This window comes from Molothrus aeneus, chromosome 6 (genome assembly GCF_037042795.1).
Source record: "Molothrus aeneus isolate 106 chromosome 6, BPBGC_Maene_1.0, whole genome shotgun sequence".
Classification (NCBI taxonomy): Eukaryota; Metazoa; Chordata; class Aves; order Passeriformes; family Icteridae; genus Molothrus; species Molothrus aeneus.
Genome location: NC_089651.1, coordinates 57,911,832 through 57,933,621, shown reverse-complemented (window position 1 = coordinate 57,933,621; position 21,790 = coordinate 57,911,832). Strand labels below are relative to the sequence as shown.

Here is a 21,790-nt window from a genome sequence, read left to right as displayed (position 1 = left end):
GTGGCAGCCATTTGGATCGGATGCTGACCAGAGGAGAGCTCCAGCACACAGTGACCTGGCTCTTCCCCGGTGAGCAGATGTTCCAGGTTGCAAGGCAAGATGTTTTCTATTACCATCTGTATGGCAGATTATCTTTTGTCAGTGGGCAGTTTGCCTTATCTTTCTCTCTGAGTGACCACAATCACTCCTCCCTCGGGAGGGGACATCTGCTGATAACAGCTATTGAATGTCCCTGCATGGCTGATAAGAACTACAGCATCCCATTGGGAGATGTGAGCCCAGAGGGAGGAGCCAAGCATTCCTGCCTGGATATAATCTGGAGATCCTGGAATAACTGCACAGCTTCTCCACTGGATTTCCCAGGGGAACAGCAGCTGCCTCTGCCACTGGATCTTCAGAGGATGACTTCACCCTTTTCTACAGGATCCCTGCTCCAGCAGAACCACCCCTGACACTGCAGGAGGGCTGAGCCACAATTCCAATGCCACTGCTGCCAACACCCCACAGGGTGTCAGGTTGGGTTCTGACTCTGTCAGTGCTGTTCTAGTGTACTGCATTATTTATTTTATCCTTTTATTTTTTTTCTTCTCTAATAAAGAACTGTTATTTCCTGCTCCCATATTTTTTGCCTGAGAGCCCCTTAATTTAAAATTTATAGCAATTTGGAGGGGTGGGGAGGGTTTACATTCTCCATTTTCAGGGGAGGCTCCTGCCTTCCTTAGCAGACTCCTGTCTTTCCAAACCAAGACAGCAGACAGCAAAGACAAGGAAATGAGCAGTTCAGATGAATGAGAGAAGCAGGATAAGCCTATTTACCTGCTTAGAATCCACTCCCTTTTCCCTGTGCACCTGTGGAGAAGGGTCCCCACTCTCTCATCTTTCCCCTGTTTTGTCAGAGAGGGCTCTGCCCCTCTCTCCTGCACAGGTGCTGAGCACCATGGAAGCCTGGCAGGAATGAGCAGAGCTCACTCCTCCTCCTGCTCCAGGCACTGCAGCTTTTGACTCCTGTCAGTGGCCACATCTCACCCTGACCCAAATGTCACATTTCCTGCAGTGCTGCACGTTCCAGCCAGGCTCCCTGGTGCCAGCAACCTCATCCACCCATTCCCAGCATCCCAGGAAACCCTCACACACTGATGGAGCAGCTTTTAATCCTCTGCCTAAGAAAAGGATGTATTAAGAGGAGTCAGGAAGAAATACATCTCACTTGGTCCTCTCAAAGCTGCACTGGGCAAACACTGGGCTTGCCACAAATTTCCCTGGCCCATATGGAGAGGGAAAGGCTGGTAGGATCACAGCTGACTGACTTGTAACCCACCAGGACAGGGATGGGAGACAGCTGCCATCTGAAAGCAAGCAGGGAGACAGCAAAAACTATGGGGGAGCAGACGGAGTCTCTTTAAATGGATTAGCTGCTCACAGAATATTAGAACATTCTTATCTCCTCCCAGTTCCAGGGCTTTCCTGGCATTCATGTGCTTTATGATCCTACTCTCGCTAGATAAATATTAAAGAGCAGAAGGAGCATGAAAGAGATCAATAACAGAGGCAAATACATGTCTAGAGGGGTGGAAATGCTGCAGAAGCACCAAGAACCAGGGAATCAAAACCAGTGACCTTAGAGAATATTACATTTCATATGAAATACCAATGCAGTAATTATTTCAAGGCACAGGAACAGACATTTAAATGACATAAAGCTCTGACAGAACTTTTAAGTAATCATTGAGTCTCTACTTAACAGGCAGCAGTTTAGGAGCAGGGTTACAAAGTTTCTGCAAGGTACAAGTGAAACCATGGGGAAGATATTTTAAAGTCACAGAGGATGAGAAATGACTCATGTAGATGTTCTGACAAAGTTTTGTCACCTGCCAGCATGGCACTCCTGATTTCCTATCCCCAAGTCAGAGGTAAATTACTTTCAGTTCAAATTAACCCAGTCATTTGGGCTGGCTTTCACAGCTCAGCTCAGCAGGAGGACTTGTTATCTTCCTTGAAGAACAGCATCATGTTGAGCAGATCAAAAGTTTTATTTACATTACCCAGCCAGCTCCCAGCCATGGAAAGGTCTGGTCTGTACCTGTCCCTGCCTCTAAATAAGCCTGTGACACTCACCCTGGAGAGCTCTCAGCTTCCTCTCCAGAAAGGGAACATCAGCACCATAAACCATGCAGAGATGAGGAGGGAGGCAGAGCCCAGGCCAGGAATTTGGCACACACCTTCTTCCAACCACCTGAACACCCTCCCTTGGTGAGGTGGGTCCTCAAAACACCCCTCACTGCCTTCTCTCATTAAAGCAGCCTTGGAAGCAGGTGGAAAAGCAGACCCCTGAAGCAGTGGTGATTTGGTGTGCAGGTTCCTCACCCAAGGGACAGTTTGAGGATAAATGAATGGTTTAACACCATCCCCTGCATTTTACCCAGGCAGAGTGAGCTACTTCCCAGGTTTCACCTGCCTAGAAACACCCACAAGTTTGCTGCTTTTACTAGTCAAGCTTTCCCACTGCTGCTTTTTACTTTGCAAATGGAGATCAAAAGCCAAAGGGCTTCACAGCCTGTGTATGTCAGAGCACAGCTCATGAATGGGTTATTCTGCTGTCTTCAGCCATCTACTGTAATCACACCAAAATATTTTAACAAGTACAGCTCAGTGTTGGTTATTTCCCCCCAAACTTGTTTGAAAACAAAAAAAATATGGATGTCCAACCCCTCCACAAGGTGCTGCTCTATGAGGGAGACTTCCAGGGACACTGAGGGTGCCACAAACCTTCCCTCCCCATATGCACAGAGACTCTGTTATTGCAAGGTGTGTAGAAGGACCAGGAATTAGCAGAGCTTGGCTTTATCCAAGCTTCCATGTCCAAAGGCATCACAGAAAGTGCTGCTGTGATCCCAATAAGGGGATGGTGGCCATGAGCAGTATCAGCAATTCAAACCCTGCCTGAAACCCTCTGCTTCTCCCACATCCCAGTGTGGGATTCCCAGTTTCTCCCACCCACCAGGTTAAGCCACCCCAGCTGCTCTTGCAGGCTCTTACTGCCAAATATATGGAAAGTCAGAGCAGCTCTGAGCATGTTGGGAAGTTTGTTTGGCAAGGTGGGATGTGAGAAAAGGATGTGGGTTTGAGAGGTGTGTGTGCAGGGGTACAGTCAGGATGGTTGAGGGCTGGGATTGGGGTTTGAGAGAGGGTGATGCTGGGGGACACAAGAATGGGAATCTCAGTCTCTATTGGTTTAGGCTCTTGAGAATAGCTGTACTCTTCCAGAAGGTTCATTTTGCTCTATTTCTAAATAGGCAGGAGATGTAGCTTTTAAATTGTGCTTAGGGCTCAGCATTGCAAAAGGCCAGTCTTGGATATTACTGCACGGGGGGTGTGAGGGAAAAACACATTTATGGGACCAGGGGGATGGGACATTAAATGGGCTCATTTTCAAAATCAACATGTTGGGCCCACACACTCATCTTGTAAGTAATAAGAATTCTGGTGGTGAATCTTTATCTTCAGGGATGCTTTGTATGGTCTGCACTCCCTTCCTCAGAGACACAGGGAACTCCACAGCAGATAAAAATGGGGCTTCCTGTTGAATTTTAACTTCTGGCTGCAAACTGCACCTACTAAAGCAAACATACTCTGTTTGATCAAAAACAATATATGTGCTTTTAGGAAATTCAGTTTCTTATTGAGAAAAAATGTTCCCATCTAGCTGCAGGTGACATTTAAAACCCAACCTAGTATTTTAACATTTAGATATAAAGCTTAAATGAAAATAAGGGTATTTGAGACTTGTCACAAGAATTAACTAGCCCACAGCCATACTAATATTTCTACCAACTCCTTATGTGCATTTAGGTTTTACATTTAGATACAAACAGAACTGCAGCCTGGCCTTGGACAGGTGTCACTGTGGCCACGTGGAACTGAGACAAAGGTGAATTAATGAATGAGTCTAAGGAAAGACTTCAAATTTACAAAGCTGGGATAAGTGTTTCAAAATCTAGTTCTTTGTATAAAAATAGATTCTTCATAAACCTTTTGTGATTGAAAATCTTTTCTGATTGAAAAGGAGAAAACCAGAAATTTGGCTGAAGATATTTTGATGTTCACATTTTTATACCAAAAAAAAAAAAAATCCACAGGTGTGCTCCACAAATGGGCAAATCAAGCACTTAACCAATTGCTTGTTTTGAAGCACTTTGGATTATTTTCAACAGCTGTTTCTCTCCTCTGATGGTTCTCAAACACCAAATTCCAATTTTTAAAAAACTTCACCATTGAGCCAGAATAAATGCTTGTTTCAGCTCCCAGCCTCTGGGTAGGAGATTGATTCTGTTTAAAGCAGATTTCAGAGCACAGTTTTGCGTAAGAGAGCAGCAGTTGGTGATAAGGAAACTGAAGAGCCCTTCCCGCTGTGCTGACACCTCCATACTGTGCTGCTCGTGGTTTACTCAGTGAGCAAATGGAGGAAGAGACCCTGGTTCATGTACCTGATATTTGCTACACCACCAACAAAAATAAACAACCTGTGTGCAGAGATCTTCCTTTTATTCCAAGGAAGATCATCAAGATGTAAAAATATTAGATGAGCTACTTACTCTTAGTTAGGTACTACTCGTTGGACTGCACCATGATGTAAGGGCAAAGTGTGTGCTGAAGTTCAGAGGAGAGAGAAAGAGGGAAAATGCTCTTTTTTGCACAGTGTGTGGCCAGTTCCCACATGTCAAGGTAATCCCAGTGGTGACAAGAAAGAGAACTTTTACATTTAGTAACATTTATTTCTGCATTCGGTATCAAGTACATAAGTGCAAATATTCAGAGTCCATAATTAAGTCCATTAGGAACTACAGAGAATGTAATACAAATTGTAATAAATTGAACATGCTGGAACTTTCCAGTTACCATACATGTAAATCAGCCTGTCAATCCTTTACGACAAAAGTACTGGGTTTTGTTTTCTTTTTTTCTTTTTTTTCTTTTTTTTTTGAGTTATACAAAACTGATTACCATAAGTACCGATTACTGTTTATTTTATTTGTGCTGGAAAACACTAAAACATCAGTCTACAATTCTATATAGTTAATAAAGATGAATCCAACCAGCAACCCAGTGACGTAGAAGCAATTTTAACTATTGCATCAAGTGCGCTAAGCAGGAAAGCCCCTAGCCACATGTAACATTAAAAGTTATAGAAGCAATGCCAATAGAAGAAGGAAAAACACTAAAAAAAAAAAAATTAAATAAAGAGGTCAATATTATTTAGGCTCTCACCATCATGCACTTTATAAGCAACACAAAAAACCACATCTAGTACACTTTTCTCTTTACTATACTTTAGTGCTTGACACAAGTGATTGCAAATATTCTAAGTGCAGAAGCAGCAGGGGAAAAGCACTGCTTCTGAGTTTTATGTTTCTAAGATTATGGTGTCAAGAAAAAAAAAGAATGATAAATTTGCAGTAAAGTGTAAGAACAGAGCTGCTTTCACTCCAGATTTCCCCATTATGCACTACTGTAGTCGATGAATTCTTGATGTCTGATTTACTCTGCCTTTCTCTTAGCACCTGGGATTTTAGCTTGAATCCTAAAAATGAAAGAAGAAGAAGGATTATATGGTGAGGCAGTTATTCTATTCCAGTGGTTCCCCACCTGGACTCTTATCCAGGGATAATCTCTAGTCCATGCTCAGTGTGTTGTCTCAACAGGTGAATTAAAGTGACATAAGAAACAGAAGTGATGCCCATCAGGTGTTCTTACATGCCTAGTTTTTAGTGGTTCACGTACTCTAGGGATATGTTCAGTGATACTCTCCCCCCAACATTATTTCTCCATGGTCTATTGTCTACAGAAAGCCAGGAGTGCAGTCTAAAAATAGAATTTTGAGAACAAAATTTCAAAATTTCACCCAGGTTTTCTGCCTGTTCCATGGGGATTAGAAACACTGAAGATCATGGTGCTTCCAGGTATTTGCTTTCTGTGACAGGGTGGTGTCCTAATTCCCACTTTGGTCATTAATGCTATCAGCTCACGCAAAAAACCAGGCTTGGAGTGGTCAGTGGGGAAGAGAATTAACTCATTCCTTCCTGTTTGTCCTGGCCAGGTACCAGTGTGGACACCAGTCTGTGACTGGGCTGCTCTGCCCACAATTCCCCCAAACAGCAGGGGAGGGGACAGAAGGGTGGAGTGCCTTAGTCTGCACTCAGATGGGAGGGTTTCTCCAGGCATCTCAGCCTCTCTGGGAGGACACCACTGACAGGACACAGTGTCCCCAGGGCCACCCAGGTCCCAGCCACCCCCGAGGGCACCACAGCCTCCCACAGTTGGCTGCTGAACTCACTTTGCCACGACCGTGTTTATGTGGGTCCGCACCAGCCCCAAGTATTGATCAATCTGTGCCTGCAAAGAGCAAGAGGAGACCAAGTCAAGGAGGCAACAACCAGGCAGGGCCACCCCAAATGCACCCTGCAGACAGACCTACCTGGTACTTGTCATATACAACGGGGAGAGTAAACATAGACACCACAGCTGAGGAGAAAAAGAGCACAGTGTTATGTTCTGCAGATCACATTCCCTCAGAGGAGAGACCTACTTTGGTGGCAAACACATTATCGTGCCACTTGGTCAGCTGATCCACCAGGGAGCTTTGTATTAAAAATGCACTTTGCTCAAGCCTCCCAAATATGGAATTCCCCATTGCTCTGGGACCGGGAGCTGCACAAAACCATAAACTGCAAAGTAGCTCTAGCAGGAGCATAACAGAACAATTAATATTTACAGGGAAGGGAAATAAATGTTGGTGGTTTAACTGAGGGGAAGGCAGGCCAGGGATAGGCTGTTTTGTCTAAGTTGAAATCTGGAGGGAGTTCAAGTTAAAAACAGATTTTTAAAAGAAATGTTGATTTTTACCCATTATCAGAAGAGTCAGGCCATTGAAGAGGGCTCCCACGTAAGTCAGCAGCCACATTAGTACTGCAAACTAAATTAAAGATGGATCATTACATCATCTCCAGTGCCAGCACAAGAAGAAAATAGTTTGCTTACCTAGCTAATATAACAGCACATTAGCCTTTTTTAATGTGGAAGGGAGTGGTTAAGGCACATTAGGAACAAGGTCGTTTTTCTAGGTGTATAAACCCCATTCTCTGTTCTGCTTCTCACCCTCTTAGCTCAGCTTTCATGTCTCTTTAGGGCTTAAATTGCACCCATGTAGAACTCTGCATTGAGAATGGCATAGGCAGATTTCTGCATCCAATGTTTATGATGGCAGGGGTCACCCCAAACAGGTGAAACAGAGCCCTGAAGTGGTAATCCCAGGGACTGATAACACTTGAGGCTGAAAGATGGGTACATTTTCCTAAAGTTCTTTACTAATTTAGGAGCCTAACCTATGTCTGCTCTCTTAATGATCTTCTCTTTTCCCTAAAGGACACCTGCTCTAGTATAAGGCTAAAAATCAATAGTTATTTCAACAGGGAGTGAAAGAAGATCTTCTTCCATAGCAGGAAATGCCACCAGATGAAATCCAGATTAACAGAGGGGACCATTATTTTATAACAAAGCAATAGAAAGCAAATTGCTGGGATGCTTCTAGAACTGAGGTGGAGCTAAGCTGGTTCTGCAAATTTTTACATCCTGTATTACCTATCAATACATTCAAATGCCAAACCTCTAAAGTGCTGGAAACAGTTTTTAAATCAAAAAGCAGAGCAACTTTCGTATTTGGAGCTACACAAAACTAGGCTTCATGACAACCCTGTCAACATGGGAAGCAGCTCTTTGAAATGTAGATTTATCCTCTAGAGAGGGGGTAAAAATATTTAAAGCAATCCTACTTTTAAAGAATCCACAAGGTCCTGAACGAGAAAGAGTCTCCTCAGCTCTTTGACTGTGCTGTTGACGTATAGCTGGAGACAATCTGTGTATTTCTGGATCTGGTCCTGTGAAAGATTCATCTCCATCTCCAAGTAGGCTCTGCCAGAAACACAGGTCCTGTTACAAACCTGGGAAGTTTCCCCTGCTGTTCACACTCAAACCCATCCACCCCATCATTCCCTCCTTCCCAGACCTCATTTCTTTGTGCTGGAGCACTGAGCTCCCCTCCCTGCAGGCTCAGGGCCACAAGCACACCCTCCTCACCCTGCATGACCCATCTCTCTGGGTGATGCTGAGCTGGGGCTGTTCACCTCCAGCCTCACCCTCTTCCCACACAGAGCCTGGGCTTCATGGGATTTCTCTCTTTTTCTCACCCAAATGGGGATACAAATCTGACCTGGGAATTTTCCCCACAAATTTCTGTGCTGTTCTCTGAGCTACATCCCCCCGTCCTGAATCACTGCTCAGAACTGACCCAAGTGAAGCAGGAGGAGCAGCACCCCAAAAAGATTCTTTTTTAGTGTGTGTGTGTCTGTAACCACACCAGCTCCATGACCTGGTTTAACAAGTGGTTGGCACAGCAGAGGAGAAAGGATCTCTGTTCTTGTGGAGCAATCCCCCCAGACCCTGTGGAGAGTGGGGAGTGCATTGGCACTGGCACCATCACTTAGATATTGGGTCACTGGAGAAAATATAGTGATAGTTGCCCTCTGTGCCCAATAGACTGTGCCCAGAAACAATGCTCTTTTCTCTTGCAAGTATGCTGTATTATCACTAGCTCTAAAGAAACTCCTTTTCTCTGTTTGCTTGAAATTTCCAGTATCTTTTTGAGAAAAAAATCCCATGTCGTAGAGGATGACGATCTTTGTGGTATTTAGTTTTTCTTTCTCTCTCCAGGATCTAAGCCAACAGAACCTTACAATTTTTGAGAAACTGTGAAAATATTTTTATTTCCTGCTTTATGAACAAGATGAGAATTTCTTCTGGCACAAAAAGCAGCACTTTGGCATCACCACTGTAAGAGCCTAAATGAGGGATGCAGGACTCCAGGCAAATCTTCAAAATGCAGTTTATTCCATCCAAGAGTTACAGCAGTCCAGGGTTGTGGGTGACAGAGCCTGTGCCTACAGCTGTCAGCTCCAGCTGCAGGCAGGCCTGGACACCCTTAGTTTAGGTTACAAATGCATTATAAACTTTTCTTTGCTGAGCATCTTAATACAGTAGAATCAATCTATACCTTAACTTTTATATATAGCCTATCATAACTCCTATAATTCCATATTCATGTTGCTATTCTCCAATCACTAAAAGTTAGTACATTACAGTTTGAGCTAGAAGTTGTTTTTCAGTTTTCTTGCAGTGGAAAATTCTGAGACCTTTTTTCTACTTGCAACACTGGCAGTCTTGTTTGCCTGTGCTATCTTTCTGCTTGGTAAAAACATCTTCTTTGAGGTGGGTTTATCCTTTGCTCTAAGTCATAAAACCCCTTCTAACTAACACACTCTTTGCCTCCTTGGTTAGCCAGTAAGACTGGCTCAGCAATTATTTTCCTCTATATCAACAGTTGCTTTCATTTCTATTCCTTCTTCAGATTCTACATTCAAAAATCTTTCTTAAGCACACATATCTGTGAGACTTTCTTGATAAACTTTTGTCCTTCCCAACAACCACAAAGCCACTCACTTGAGGTGGGTTTATCCTTTGCTCTAAGTCATAAAAATCCCTTCTATCTAACACACCCTTTGCCTCCTTGGTTATCCAGTAAAACTGGCTCAGCAATTCTTTTCCTCTATATCAAAACTTCATTTCTATTCCTTCTTCAGATTCTACATTCAAAAATGTTTCTGCTAAGCATGCACATCTGTGAGAGTTTCATCCTTCCCAACAACCACAAAGCCACTCACTTGAGGTGGGTTTATCCTTTGCTCTAAGTCATAAAAACCCCTTCTATCTAACATGCCCTTTGCCTCCTTGGTTATCCAGCAAGACTGGCTCAGCAATTCTTTTCTTCTATATCCCTCTTCAGATTCGACATTCAAAAATCTTTCTGCTAAGCACACATATCTGTGAGACTTTCTTGTCAAACTTTCATCCTTCCCAACAACCACAAAGCCACTCACTTGAAGGGGTGGCCCTCGTCCGTCTTCTGCACAGCCTGTAGGACGGATTTGTAGATTCTGAAGCTGATGGTGGCCGAGAGGCCGGCCAGGGCCAGGTAGGCCACGACACTGACGACGCTGAACTGGGTCAGGGAGAAGAGCAGCAACAGGAGGCTGCCAAACACGATCCCCGTCTGCTTGATGTCGCGCCAGTACAACAGGTCGATAGCTGGGGGGAGAAAAACAAATTGTTAAAGGCAGGTGTAGCGTTCATATTCTCTGAAAAAAATCCCTTTGCCCAGGATTTTTTCTCCTGGGAAGCTGAGAAGCCTCAGAGAAAAGGAAAACAATTCTTATCTCATTTGCTTCTCCTGTGTTTTGGAGATTGGTTACCCACAGGTGATTGTTTCATTGGATTCTGGTTCACACTCTCTGAAAAAATCCCTCCACCCAGGATTTTTTCTCCTGGGAAGCTGAGAAGCCTCAGAGTAAAGGAAAACAATTCTTATCTCATTTGCTTCTCCTGTGTTTTGGAGATCGTTTACCCACAGGTGATTGTTTCATTGGATTCTGGTTCACACTCTCTGAAAAAATTCCTTCACCCAGGATTTTTTCTCCTGGGAAGCTGAGAAGCCTCAGAGAAAAGGAAAACAATTCTTATCTCATTTGCTCCTCCTGTGTTTTGCTCATGTGGAATGTGTTTGGAGATTGTTTACCCACAGGTGATTTTTTCATTGGGTTCTGGTGTGAGTTGTTTTGACTCTTTGGCCAGTCAGAGCCAAGCTGTGTCGAGACTCTGGAGAGAGTCACGAGTTTTCATTATTATCTTTTTAGCATTCTGTAAGTATCCTTTCTGTACTCTTTAGTATAGCATAGTATTCTTTAATATAATACAGTATCATAAAGTAATACATGAGCCTTCTGAGAACATGGAGTCAGATGCATCATTCCTGCCTTTTTTGGGGCCTTTCCCAGCAAATACAGCAGGCAGGAGCTGCAAAGCAGCGGCGGTGGCTGCTACGGGCCCGGTGTGACCCTCGGGGAGCAGCAATGTCTCTGCTCACAGCAGCACCAGCAGGAGCTCCTCAGCAGGAGCAGCAAAGGGACTGGAGCCACGGGCTGAGGAAGTTACAACTGATGACCTACTTGAAATCCTTGTTTTGCTTGTGCCTGTGCCTGGGTTAGATAAGATGGATGAGTATCTCCAACCGCAGCACGGTGGGTGGGTCTCTTGCAGCAGCAAGGCAAGTGCAAGCTGGTTGCAAGTGCTTTGTGTTGTTGCTAGGGCTGAATGGAAGATTTCAACCTACCTTGCATTTACTCAGTCTGAAAATTCCATTTTTTTAAATTTGTTTTTGTTTTTAACAAGTTCAAATGCCAAATGCTTGATCAAAGCATTTTCCAGTTTTGGTTGTTGATAAATGAATGCAGAAGTTTGGGGCTAGCCACAATAAACCACTTTCCCATTCAAAGTTTTCATGATTTAATTTTGTTATTTCATAAGTTTTGAGAAAGGAAAAGACTCCTGGTTTTACCACTGCTTAATAGTTCCATGAGTAGGAAACCATTTTTCAGATAAGGCCTTCAAATACAGAATAATCTCTCTTGCTACTCAATCCAACCTCAGAATCAGAAATAAAAAAGAAAAAAAAAAGCTTTCTGCTTGTTATATAACTTTTCCCCTGTCCATGGGAGGTGCTGGCTAGAACAAAACAAGTGCATAAGACCATTTTCAAATAGTGCATTTTTACATTTGTAAAGCAGTTAACTTTTATAGTGTTTTTCGCCCACTTTGTATATTTTATTTCAACCTCTCCAGCAAAAAAAATTAATATCAGAGACAGCCACTAAAATAGCAAAATTTTATGAAAGGATTGTGGAATATCCAGTCCACAAAGGTGAATTCAATCTGTTTACACCCACAACCTGTTTCTGAGAGGACTCTTCATCCAGCCAGAGAACGTGCTCATGACAACCTAAACAAAACAGCTTTAATTTCACACACTGCACAAGTCCTCAAGAACAGCTTGAACACAGCACCAGCCAAACAGATTTGAGAGATGCCACTTGTCAAATCATTCTGAACAAAGAGTAAATTCAGGAAAACTGCAATCTGTCAAGAAAAAAAAAAGTCACCAATACTAAAAGAAACAAAATTAATCCAGCCTCTTAGTCCTTATAATCAAATCTCCAAAAATTGTGAGTCATCACAGAGTGTTTGCCTTGAGTCAATGAGTTATATTACTCATTACTATCACACATATTAGCCTTGCTTTACAGTGATGGGCTTGAAATCAAAAATTGCTGTTGTATTACTGAGCTCTCCTCTCTTCATGCACCATTCACATCCAATTATATTCTCCATCAAACACACTATATATGAACCTTTTTACTATTTTTAAGTGTTCAGCACTGGACCTGTGGTCATGAGCACACATGGCTGGATCCTATGGGCTGCATGGAAGGCACAGGACAAGGGACTCTGGTGCCTGTTTTGGGATCCTGGGTGCTGACTCCACAAAACAGGGACAGTCTTTTACAGATATGTGCCCATGCCTGCTTCCTGCAGAAACCCTGGGGCAGGGAGTTTGGAATGCTCCAAAATGCAGCTCCAGCATTGTAAGAGCACCTGGATGAGGAGGTTTAGCAGCAGACACATCTGTATTGCAGGACACAGCTGGAGCTCCTGTTTGCTCACAGTGATGAGGTGATGGAGCATGCAACTCCATCCTTGCAAACCATCCTTACAAAATGGCATCCAGAACACAAGAGTGCAGGTTTGGCCATTTTTCATATTCTTTTTCAGTAAAGGTACTTCAAAACCCTGCAGCACAACAACTGGGTGCTGTCACCAGTGAGCATTGGGACAGCAGGTGTTTTATTTTCTGTGAGGGTGCTGAGGCCCTGGCACAGGGTGCCCACAGAACCTGTGGCTGCCCCATCCCTGGAAATATTCAAGACCAGACTGGATGGGGCATGGAACAAGTGAAAGGTGTCCGTGCCCATGGCAGGAGGGGTGAGATGAGATGATTTTTAAACTTCCTTCCAACCCAACCCATTCTAAGATTCTGTGATTATTCACAACCTGGTATTTTTTGTGCTCAAAAATTACTCTGTCAGAGTACTGAAAATTTATGCAAATCTGCCTTTGAGGTACTTAAGTTGTCTATCACACAAAACCTCAACATTAAATTGCACAGGTGAGCTGGTGTACGTGGTACATCATCTGCTGATGGCAGAAAAAGGACACGTGCCAGGGGAAAACATTCCCTGGGACACAGGCAGTAGAGAGGCAAACAAATGAAAAATGAGCCAAAAAATACAAACTGAACTCCAACAGAGTTCCCTGAGTCAATCCCAATTAATTATAAGATCCAAAATGACCAACTAAGCCTTTTCCTTCCAATGATCTTCAAACTCATACTCCTGCAGGCTGGCAGTGGGCTGCATTCTCATGCAGAGAAATGCCAAACTGCATTTTCTCATTCTCCTCACAAGGGAAGATGCTGAGTTACTCATGACAGGCTTGACCAGGTATATGTATATCCTGAAAGTCATCTGTTCCTGCCATGGAATGCCTGGGATATTTACTCAGCTGTATCAGGTAAGGAAAGGATCAGAGCGAGATGGACGGCAGCCAAGTGACACAGTTCTGGGAACAAGAGCATGTGAGAGGGAGGAGATGAAAAAGCATCTGGCCTCTTTCTGCAGCCAAAGGAGACCTGGGAGAGAGGGATCCTGTGTCTTTTAGACCTGAGGCAAATATTCCCATGTGCATGGAAAAAAGAAGTGCCAACTGCTAGTTGGAAAATCTCAGCACAGAAAAGGGAGATACGAGTTCAGTGATTTTTACATGGCTCTCCCAGTGCCCAGGTCCATCCTGGGAGCACATTCCCCTCACCCACAGCCTGCCAGGTCTGTCAGGATTCTCAAGGGCAGGAAGAACATCTGCCTTCTCCTCATCTCCCTTGAAGGGACAGAGAGCTGCAGAACTGCTGCCCTGTCCAGCTGTTTGGGTGGGATTTGATGTTCCTGTAGCCATTCCTCCTCCTCTCCCTTATGGAGAAGGGGCAGAGCCAAACCTCTTTGCCAAAGGTGATGCAGGAGGGGGGTGAACCTCAAAGTTCCTTGAGCAGGGAAGGGGGAAAAGGAGAATCCAGAACTAGAAATCAGTGGAGACTTGGGAAGACTTTGGCAAGACAGGCCTCAGGGGTTTGAGCTGTATCAGCTCCCCTGGAATTTAGATGCTGCTAAAAACACCTGAGCTGCACCTGTCAGAGCCCTGTATTCTCTTTCAGCTGCAGCTTCAGTCACTTCAAAGGCTTTTTAAATTATTGGAATGGAATGGAATGGAATGGAATGGAATAGAATAGAATAGAATAGAATAGAATAGAATAGAATAGAATAGAATAGAATAGAATAGAATAGAATAGAATAGAATATTTCAGTTGGGAGGCACCTACAACTATCACCTATTCTAACAGCCTGACCAATTCAGGGCTGACCAAAAGCTATAGCATGTTTTTGAGAGCATTTTCCAAATGCCTCTGAAATACTGACAAGTTTGGGGCACAGACCATCTCTCTAGAAGCCAGTTCTAGAGTCTGACCACCCTCTTGGTAAAGAAATGTTTCCTTGCTGAGACAGTGGTTAAACACATTTTTCTCCTACATTTCCTTGCCTAAACAAGGAAAGCAGAGAGAGGAGCTCTGGGTGCAGAATGTCCCAGCTGGGATCCTTTGTCTGGCTTCCTCAGAGTGCCATTTTCTCCTGTAACCATTTACACCAGAGCCAAAGTACCTGTCACATCAGTGCCTGGTGCTGTAAATAGAGACCAAGGGGCAAACAAATGAGAAATTTTCTCATCGACCATCAGGTGAACCCAGACTTGCATCAACCTTCCTCACACCCTTTCTTTTTTATTCTAAACAGGAATTAAAATTGAAGATGAAGTTGTCCACTGTTGGAATCTGAAATGCAGGGAACTCTCAGAAATTTGGACCTGTAAGCCAAAGCTTAGAATTAAACACAGGACTTGATCTGAGACCTTGGAAAAAAACTACCAAGCTTAGGTGTTAGAATTGAGAATGTGGATTTGTAGTTTAAAGCAGAGACACATTAAGCTAAGTAGAGGAAAATTTAGAGTTTTAAAGTACAGTACTGTAGGTTTGTGTGTCATGACATGATTGGCTTAGAAAGCTTACACTGCAGCATGAGTCCATAAGACAAAATATTTAAGGATTGGGTCAAAACCATAAATATCCTTGTTGGCAGTGTTTTATTGGTTAATAAATCCTTAAAAGGTCTTGTAACCAGAAGTCTTGTGACCTTCTGAACCATGCAGTGAAGATGTGAGCTGAGCTCACCCTTCCTGCCTGTGTAGAAGATAAGAAAAATAAATCGCTTCATCAAAAGCAATTCAGAGTTCTGTCTCTGACTCATTCGAAATTCCTTCACAAATCCCCACAGTCCACCACATTTATATCTCTGGCTGGAGTTTTATCTCACCCAATATTCATGTAAAACTGGTTAAGATACCAAACAACTCCTCCCAAACACTCTCTGACCCCATGGGTTTAGTGTCTTTCAACAGGTCACTATGTATAACCGGTGCCTGAGCCTTTGCTGAAGGGCATCTGCCTGTACCCCTTCCTTGGCATACTGAAGAGACAACCAGCCAGGCTCAGAGCAACCTCCCCAGCACATGGGGACTCAGTGGGAATGAGGATGACAGGCCAGGAGTGGATCTGGAGCTGCAGCTCTCACACACACCCTCCTCTGCAGGGCCACTCGCCAGCACGCGCCAGCCCCACGCTCAGCCAGGCTGAGACAGCTTCCAGCCCAGCTCCAAGGTGGCTACAGCATTCCCCAGACCAGCTAAAGGACAGGGGATACCTCCCAGCACAAATTAACCACATAATAACTGAGTGCTTTGGTCAATCAGAAGGGAAGGAATGAAAGGTCCTGGTGTGGTGCAGGGTCCTGCAAGCACTGGGTGTTTTACTGGGAAGGGGTGTGTGTGTGCATGGTGCTGCCCAGACCCCACCACAATGGCACAATTCTGAGCAATGCATGCTGAATATTCATGAGGCAGGAGGCTGGTGCCACGTGAGGCCGTGCTGTGTGCTGTGCATGCAATTGGACAGGGGCTCAGTCTGTTTGGCTAAGCAAGATCCACTTCCAAGAGCCAAAACTTCAAACCACCCAGTTTGCAAAAGGGGTTTGGGCATTGAAATCAGCCTTGGCTTCACTTGAGGGTCAGGCTCTTTCTGTTTTGAAAATCACTACTGTAAAATCCTGCCCATGCCCATTAGCATGCAGAAGCTGTTCTGCTGTAGCTTTCCATGATCTCCCTTTAGCCTCCTGGAAGGAGGGAAGCAACATCACTCACTTTGCACTCTTAACAGTACAACTCACCAGAAGTCTGAGTCATTTGTGGAGGTATAAAAGGACTCTGGGTTTTGCCAGAACTGCCTCAGACTCAAAACTATTTGCATTTATCAAGGAAGACTTACCAGCCATCTTTAAGACAGCAGCACTGCAGGTCACTGCTGCTGCCTTTGAAGAATTTTTTGGGAGAAGCATGTCTGATGAGCTGGTTTTCTGCAAGTATTGCCTGCTTGTGCTTTTTAACTCACACCAGAACTCACAAAATGTTACTCAAGTGGTCTTCCAGTTGCAGGATTTTTCAAGGGTGCCAAAACAGTGCTTTTGAAGCCATATTTCTGGCAGAATCTCATCCGACTAAACAAATGGGATCCTGCACTTGGGGCCACAGTGTAGCAAAGGTGGACTCTACGGTACAAGAAAGCACCTGTCAATATGGACAGCTGGTAAAAAGCCATGTTTGTGGGGCAGGCTGAAATGAACCTCACAAATATAAGAAACAGCACAGCAGGTAGTGCTTGTGGCTGCAAGGAATGGCTCCCTAGTGCCACACAGCTCTTAACATGGCCTGCAGCAGAAAATGTTTCTGCTCCTCTTGGTATCAAAAATGCCAGAAGACAGATGTGGGGGCTGGAAAGGGCAGTGTCAAGATAGACTGATTAAAAATGCTCCTGAATCCATTCTTGTTAGGATGTGGAAACACAAGATCTGGGCTTTGAGGGTTTTAGTGGTCCCCAGAAGCCTCATGGTGTGGGGCAGCTGCAGGCCCAGCCTCCTGAGCAGAGATCCCAGAGGGAGAACAGAGGATCCAAACCAACCTGTAGCTAAAATGTCCTCCTGCATGGTTATGTTTTCCAAAAATACTTTTGTAGGAAAAATGGGAATTTTCTCCATGTCTCAAAGAAAGCATTTTAGAATGAAAATTAATGATCAACCAAACAGAGACTGGACAATTCAAATCTTCCACAGCTTCTCCTCTAAAAATCTCTGTTCTCCTCTTCTGACTTTGCAAGTTTTTCCTCTACTGCAGCAACTGTGTGAAAAACGATCTTGCAAAAAGCAGCATTTCCATGGAAGTTATTAAAAAAAGTGTGAGCAAACTCCTGGTACCCAACCTTCAAATGAAGCCGATGGGCCTTGATGATTATATAAAAGGTTGTATGCTCTGTAGTACACTACTGTCACCTTTGGAAATGATCAAGCTGCCCTTCCCACCACAGAAGTACTACCAGGCCTGCTTAGGAGGTAAAATCAGTGGTTGTACTGTTTCATTCTTATCTAATAATAGTTTTTAAGAAAAGTGAGAAAAACCTCTCTGCACACAGCATTTACTTCTGTACACAGTGTAATATTACAACTTCATAAATATAAATTAGTTCATAAGGCATTTATCAGACCTTCTGGGAGCGAAAAAACCAAGAAACACAATTTAAGAAGAATAACCTTGTTTATAGTGCTGTCACAAAAGTATTTGACAACAAATGAGACAATGCTGTAGGTTTTGAGTAGAAATAAATACTGCTTGAACTCAAAGCAAGCCCAGCTTGCAGGTTTAACCACAGGCTGCAGGACCAGCCTTTCCCTCTCCTCTCCAGTGAAGGATCCAATGTGGACATTGCTCCCCTCCCCACAACAGATTTGATTCTAACATAATACAGATGGATACACAGTTTAATGAGCAGTCTGCTGCCTTCAGGAGACTGCTGTGATGAGCAGCAGAGCCAAGAGAGGGTATCTGTGCTGTTTCATGAGGCATAGCTCCTGATCCTTCATCTCCAACCTTGAGGAATCTCTCCATGCCTCTACCTCTTGTACACACTCTGACCATTAACTTCCTGTCCTCAGTTCAGCTTTATAACTTTACCATCCACCTGTTTCAAGGTTTAACTTGAAATTTCCAACCTTCTTAGTCCCCAGTGTCTGATGAGAGGAGACCTGGAACAAGAATAGGATCAGGGAAAAGGAAAACCTTGATGCCCTCCATGTTATTTCCTACAACATCTGCAAGATCAAGATGTGAGCAAAAAAATATTGATGGATTGCCTCATGTGAGGCACCAGAGCAGGCTTGGGTAGACAGGAGAGGACTGGCAGTAAAAGAGGATTGTCAGTAAGAAATCAACCCTTCAACCACACCACACATGAGTCTACTGTAGCATTTATTATCATTAATTATTAATTATTATGTGATTGCTGCTGCTATTAATGATTATGCTGTTGTTATTTTCATTTTCATGTGAGAGATGCTTTAAGACCAGAATTGAGCACAGCAGCAGGAGAAACACACAACTCCTGCTCATCAAACTGTATCACTGCCTGCCTTGGGCAGTTTCTGAGGAGGATGTTATGGCTCTCACCTTAATTGAGCAGAAACCAAGGAGACCAAGCAGAGTCCCTGATGCAGGCTCTGAGTGCACATAATGCTATGGAAATGTGAAGATTCTCCTGAGATGCTCCTGGACCAAAGGAATAGACCTGGGCTCTCTCTTAGACTCTATCCAAACATTCAAAAATCTGCAGATTTTCAAAATGAGTGGTTCAGACCTATGTTACTTATAATTAAATATGGTGTGGAGAAAGTACCCCTGCTAATATCATAAAAGCCTCACCAGAACTCACTTCCCAGGGACCTAAAAAAAATGAAATAAAGCAGCCCTCCAATACTGCCTTCAGCTATTGCCCCCCCATAACCCCCTTGATGGAGTTTAAATTACTCCTCAGGGAATAATTTAATCAATATACTCTTACTTTGGGGGAATTTTCACCTTGTTCTGGCTATGAAAGAATATTTTCCATCAGATCTTGAAAGACATGGCTCTGAGCAACCTGGTCTGGTGGAAGATGTCCCTGGCCATGGAAGGGAGGTTGGAACTGGGTGGTCTTTAAGGTCCCTTCCATCCCAAATCATTCTGTGATTCTGTCCTGGCTCAGCAGGTATGCAGAGCACATTTTCTCACTGATTTCTTTTGCCATTAACAGGAACGTGCTGGAAGAAGAATTGATACAATTTCTGCATCAGTGACCCAAAAAAAAAAAAAAAGGCAGCAAATCTGAAAGTCATAAACAACCTTGACAAATTTCCTTCAAACTTCACAGGAAACCATCTGTGAAATTAGGAAATAAACTACCCACAAGCTGGTATAGTTTCATGAAACTGTGAGCTAATTTGGTTACAGCACGTGTTGAGTTGGTACCAGGGTTTTAGCCCTACCAAGATCCAACATAAGAACCAAATAGTGGGGCAGATGTTTCAGATGTCTATCAAATGGATCCCAGCAGCCCACAATATTTTCAGTAAAGCACTGAAGGTACCAACTGGCTGAAGTTTTATTCTCATTATGAAGCTGTAATTAGGCAGACTTCACAACTGTCAATAAGATTACAGATTAACTGCATGCAACTGAATTATTGTCATTGAAATTCTTTATCAATCTTAAAGTGAGGAACATTGCCCTGAGCAGTTGCTGCAGCTTCCCATCGCCCTTTGGAAACCAGTGGATATATCAATCAGGTAAGGAAGCAGCCTCTCTGAAAACAGCTGCCAAGGAATGATAATCAATAATGCAGTCCCAGCAGAGTTATGTCAACTAGATGGATTTGATGAAGTCTGCAGTCCTTTCCCACATTAAGTTTTATAATTATAATGGGGGTAATATTTAGGATCATTTCTATGAACACTTCATGGGCCTGTGTCTGTGGATCTTTTCATTTTTCTTTTTTAATAAGTCTTGCAGAAAGTTGAAGCTGCAGGAGTAAGCCTGACATTTATGACCAGCCAAGAGCTGGCATGTAGAAGAGTGGAAAAGGGAATATTCATGAGGACCAGTGTACTGACACCAAACAACTCCTCCAAGATGGGTGCAAACTTGGGCACTGATCTCCTGATCTCTGTGGTGCCCACTGACAGGACCTGAGGGAATGGCTGGAGCTGTGTCAGGGGAGGTTTAGGTTGACATCAGGAAAAGGTTCTTCACCCAGAGGGTGTCTGGGCACTGAACAGGCTCCCCAGGGCAGTGGTCACAGCACCAAGGCTGGCAGAGCTCAAGAGTGTTTGGACAATGCTCCCTGGCACAGGGTGGGATTGTTGGGGTGTCCTGGGCAGAAGCTGGACTTTGATGAACCTTGTGAGTCCCTCCCAGCTCAGGATATTCTATGGTTTTAGATCCTTCCTAATCCAGAGAATGTCTCTGGAGGGTGCAAACCTGCAATTCCCCAAAGCCACCTGTGTCCTGCTGAGCTGAGCCCCTGGGGAAGGCACAGGGACCTGCCCTCCATCTGCAGCTGGAGGCTGCCCTCGCCCAGCAGCTCCCGGTGGGAAGCTGCGCACTCTGTCACACTCTCATGTCACACTCCTGTGTCACACACACAGCTGGCAGAGGCTATAGGCTGCTCCTCCAAGGCCCACAGCCACCAGCACGCCCAGGCAGGGACATTTCTCCTCACACTCATGCATTATGCATGGCTCCATCCCAGCCTGCTTCAAACGCATCACCTTCCAGTGCGGAGATGACTGGGGCGTGGAAGCCACTGCAGTTCCCCAGGGCCACCCATGTTAATATTCTGAATGAAGCAGGTGCCCAGCAGGGCTGAATTACTGTCCTGCTCACCCAAGGGCTGCTGATGATCTACCTTTGCTCTAATCCTGCTGTACCTGCAGGATGGGCAGGTAAAAACCAATATTTCTAAATGTGTGCAGCAGCAGCAGTTGATTCACTGCGAGGGAAATTCACTTGACTGAGTGGGGCGAAGTCAAAGCCTCACCAAGAATCTTTGCAGCTTCTCATGATCCCCACCCAATTTTACATCAATTATAACTACTATAGGATGAATCCAATGATACAGCTAGTTGCAGACTTGGTTGTTGAGTAATCAAAACTTTTGTTAACCTCATTGTCAAATCTCCATAATTTCCATAAAAATATGCTCTGTATTTACTGAGGTTTCTCTCTGCATCTGTTACAGTCACAGACACATTCCAGACTTTTCAGGGAGGAACCATAATAATGCCACAATCAAGCTGGCAAAATTATACAACTCCAGATTTGCACAGAACTGATATTCCAGGTTGAGACAGAGACAACATGAATAATAGATATTAAAGGAATCAATGGATCGTCTTTAGTCTTCATTCTCCTGAATTTTAAATTTCCTCTATTTTATCTGGGACTGATCAAAGAATTTTGATGACAGAAATAATATTCTATGGCTATTTTGTGTTTTCTGCAGGATCATTTTGGAATCATAAAGCACCATCCAAGGAAAAGAAAAAAAAATGCAAATGCTGTGGAAGTGAGGCAAGTGATTTATTTTAACTGCGTTGATTTTTTCAGACCTGGGATTTTTTTTCCAATCAGCATGGGACATATTGTGTCATTCAATTTTCATCAAATCTACCCCACTTTCAAAAAAGGAAGGCACTGAAGGAGAGAAACCCCACTA

The 21,790-nt window shown here is 43.9% G+C and overlaps 1 protein-coding gene across 2 annotated transcripts in view; it reads right to left on the bottom strand.

Moving 5' to 3' along the window:
• Positions 1-4,751: 4,751 nt before the first annotated feature.
• RTN1 (reticulon 1) overlaps positions 4,752-21,790 on the bottom strand; it is a 124,285-nt gene continuing 107,246 nt past the window's right edge. For both annotated transcript variants that reach the window (XM_066551821.1, XM_066551822.1), the window contains 6 exons: positions 9,987-10,194; positions 7,827-7,965; positions 6,901-6,970; positions 6,473-6,519; positions 6,332-6,390; positions 4,752-5,578 (listed from right to left, as the gene is read on the bottom strand). In XM_066551821.1, coding sequence (XP_066407918.1) covers positions 5,536-5,578; positions 6,332-6,390; positions 6,473-6,519; positions 6,901-6,970; positions 7,827-7,965; positions 9,987-10,194 — 566 coding nt within the window. In that variant the 3' untranslated portion in view covers positions 4,752-5,535. The remainder of the gene's footprint in view (positions 5,579-6,331; positions 6,391-6,472; positions 6,520-6,900; positions 6,971-7,826; positions 7,966-9,986; positions 10,195-21,790) is intronic.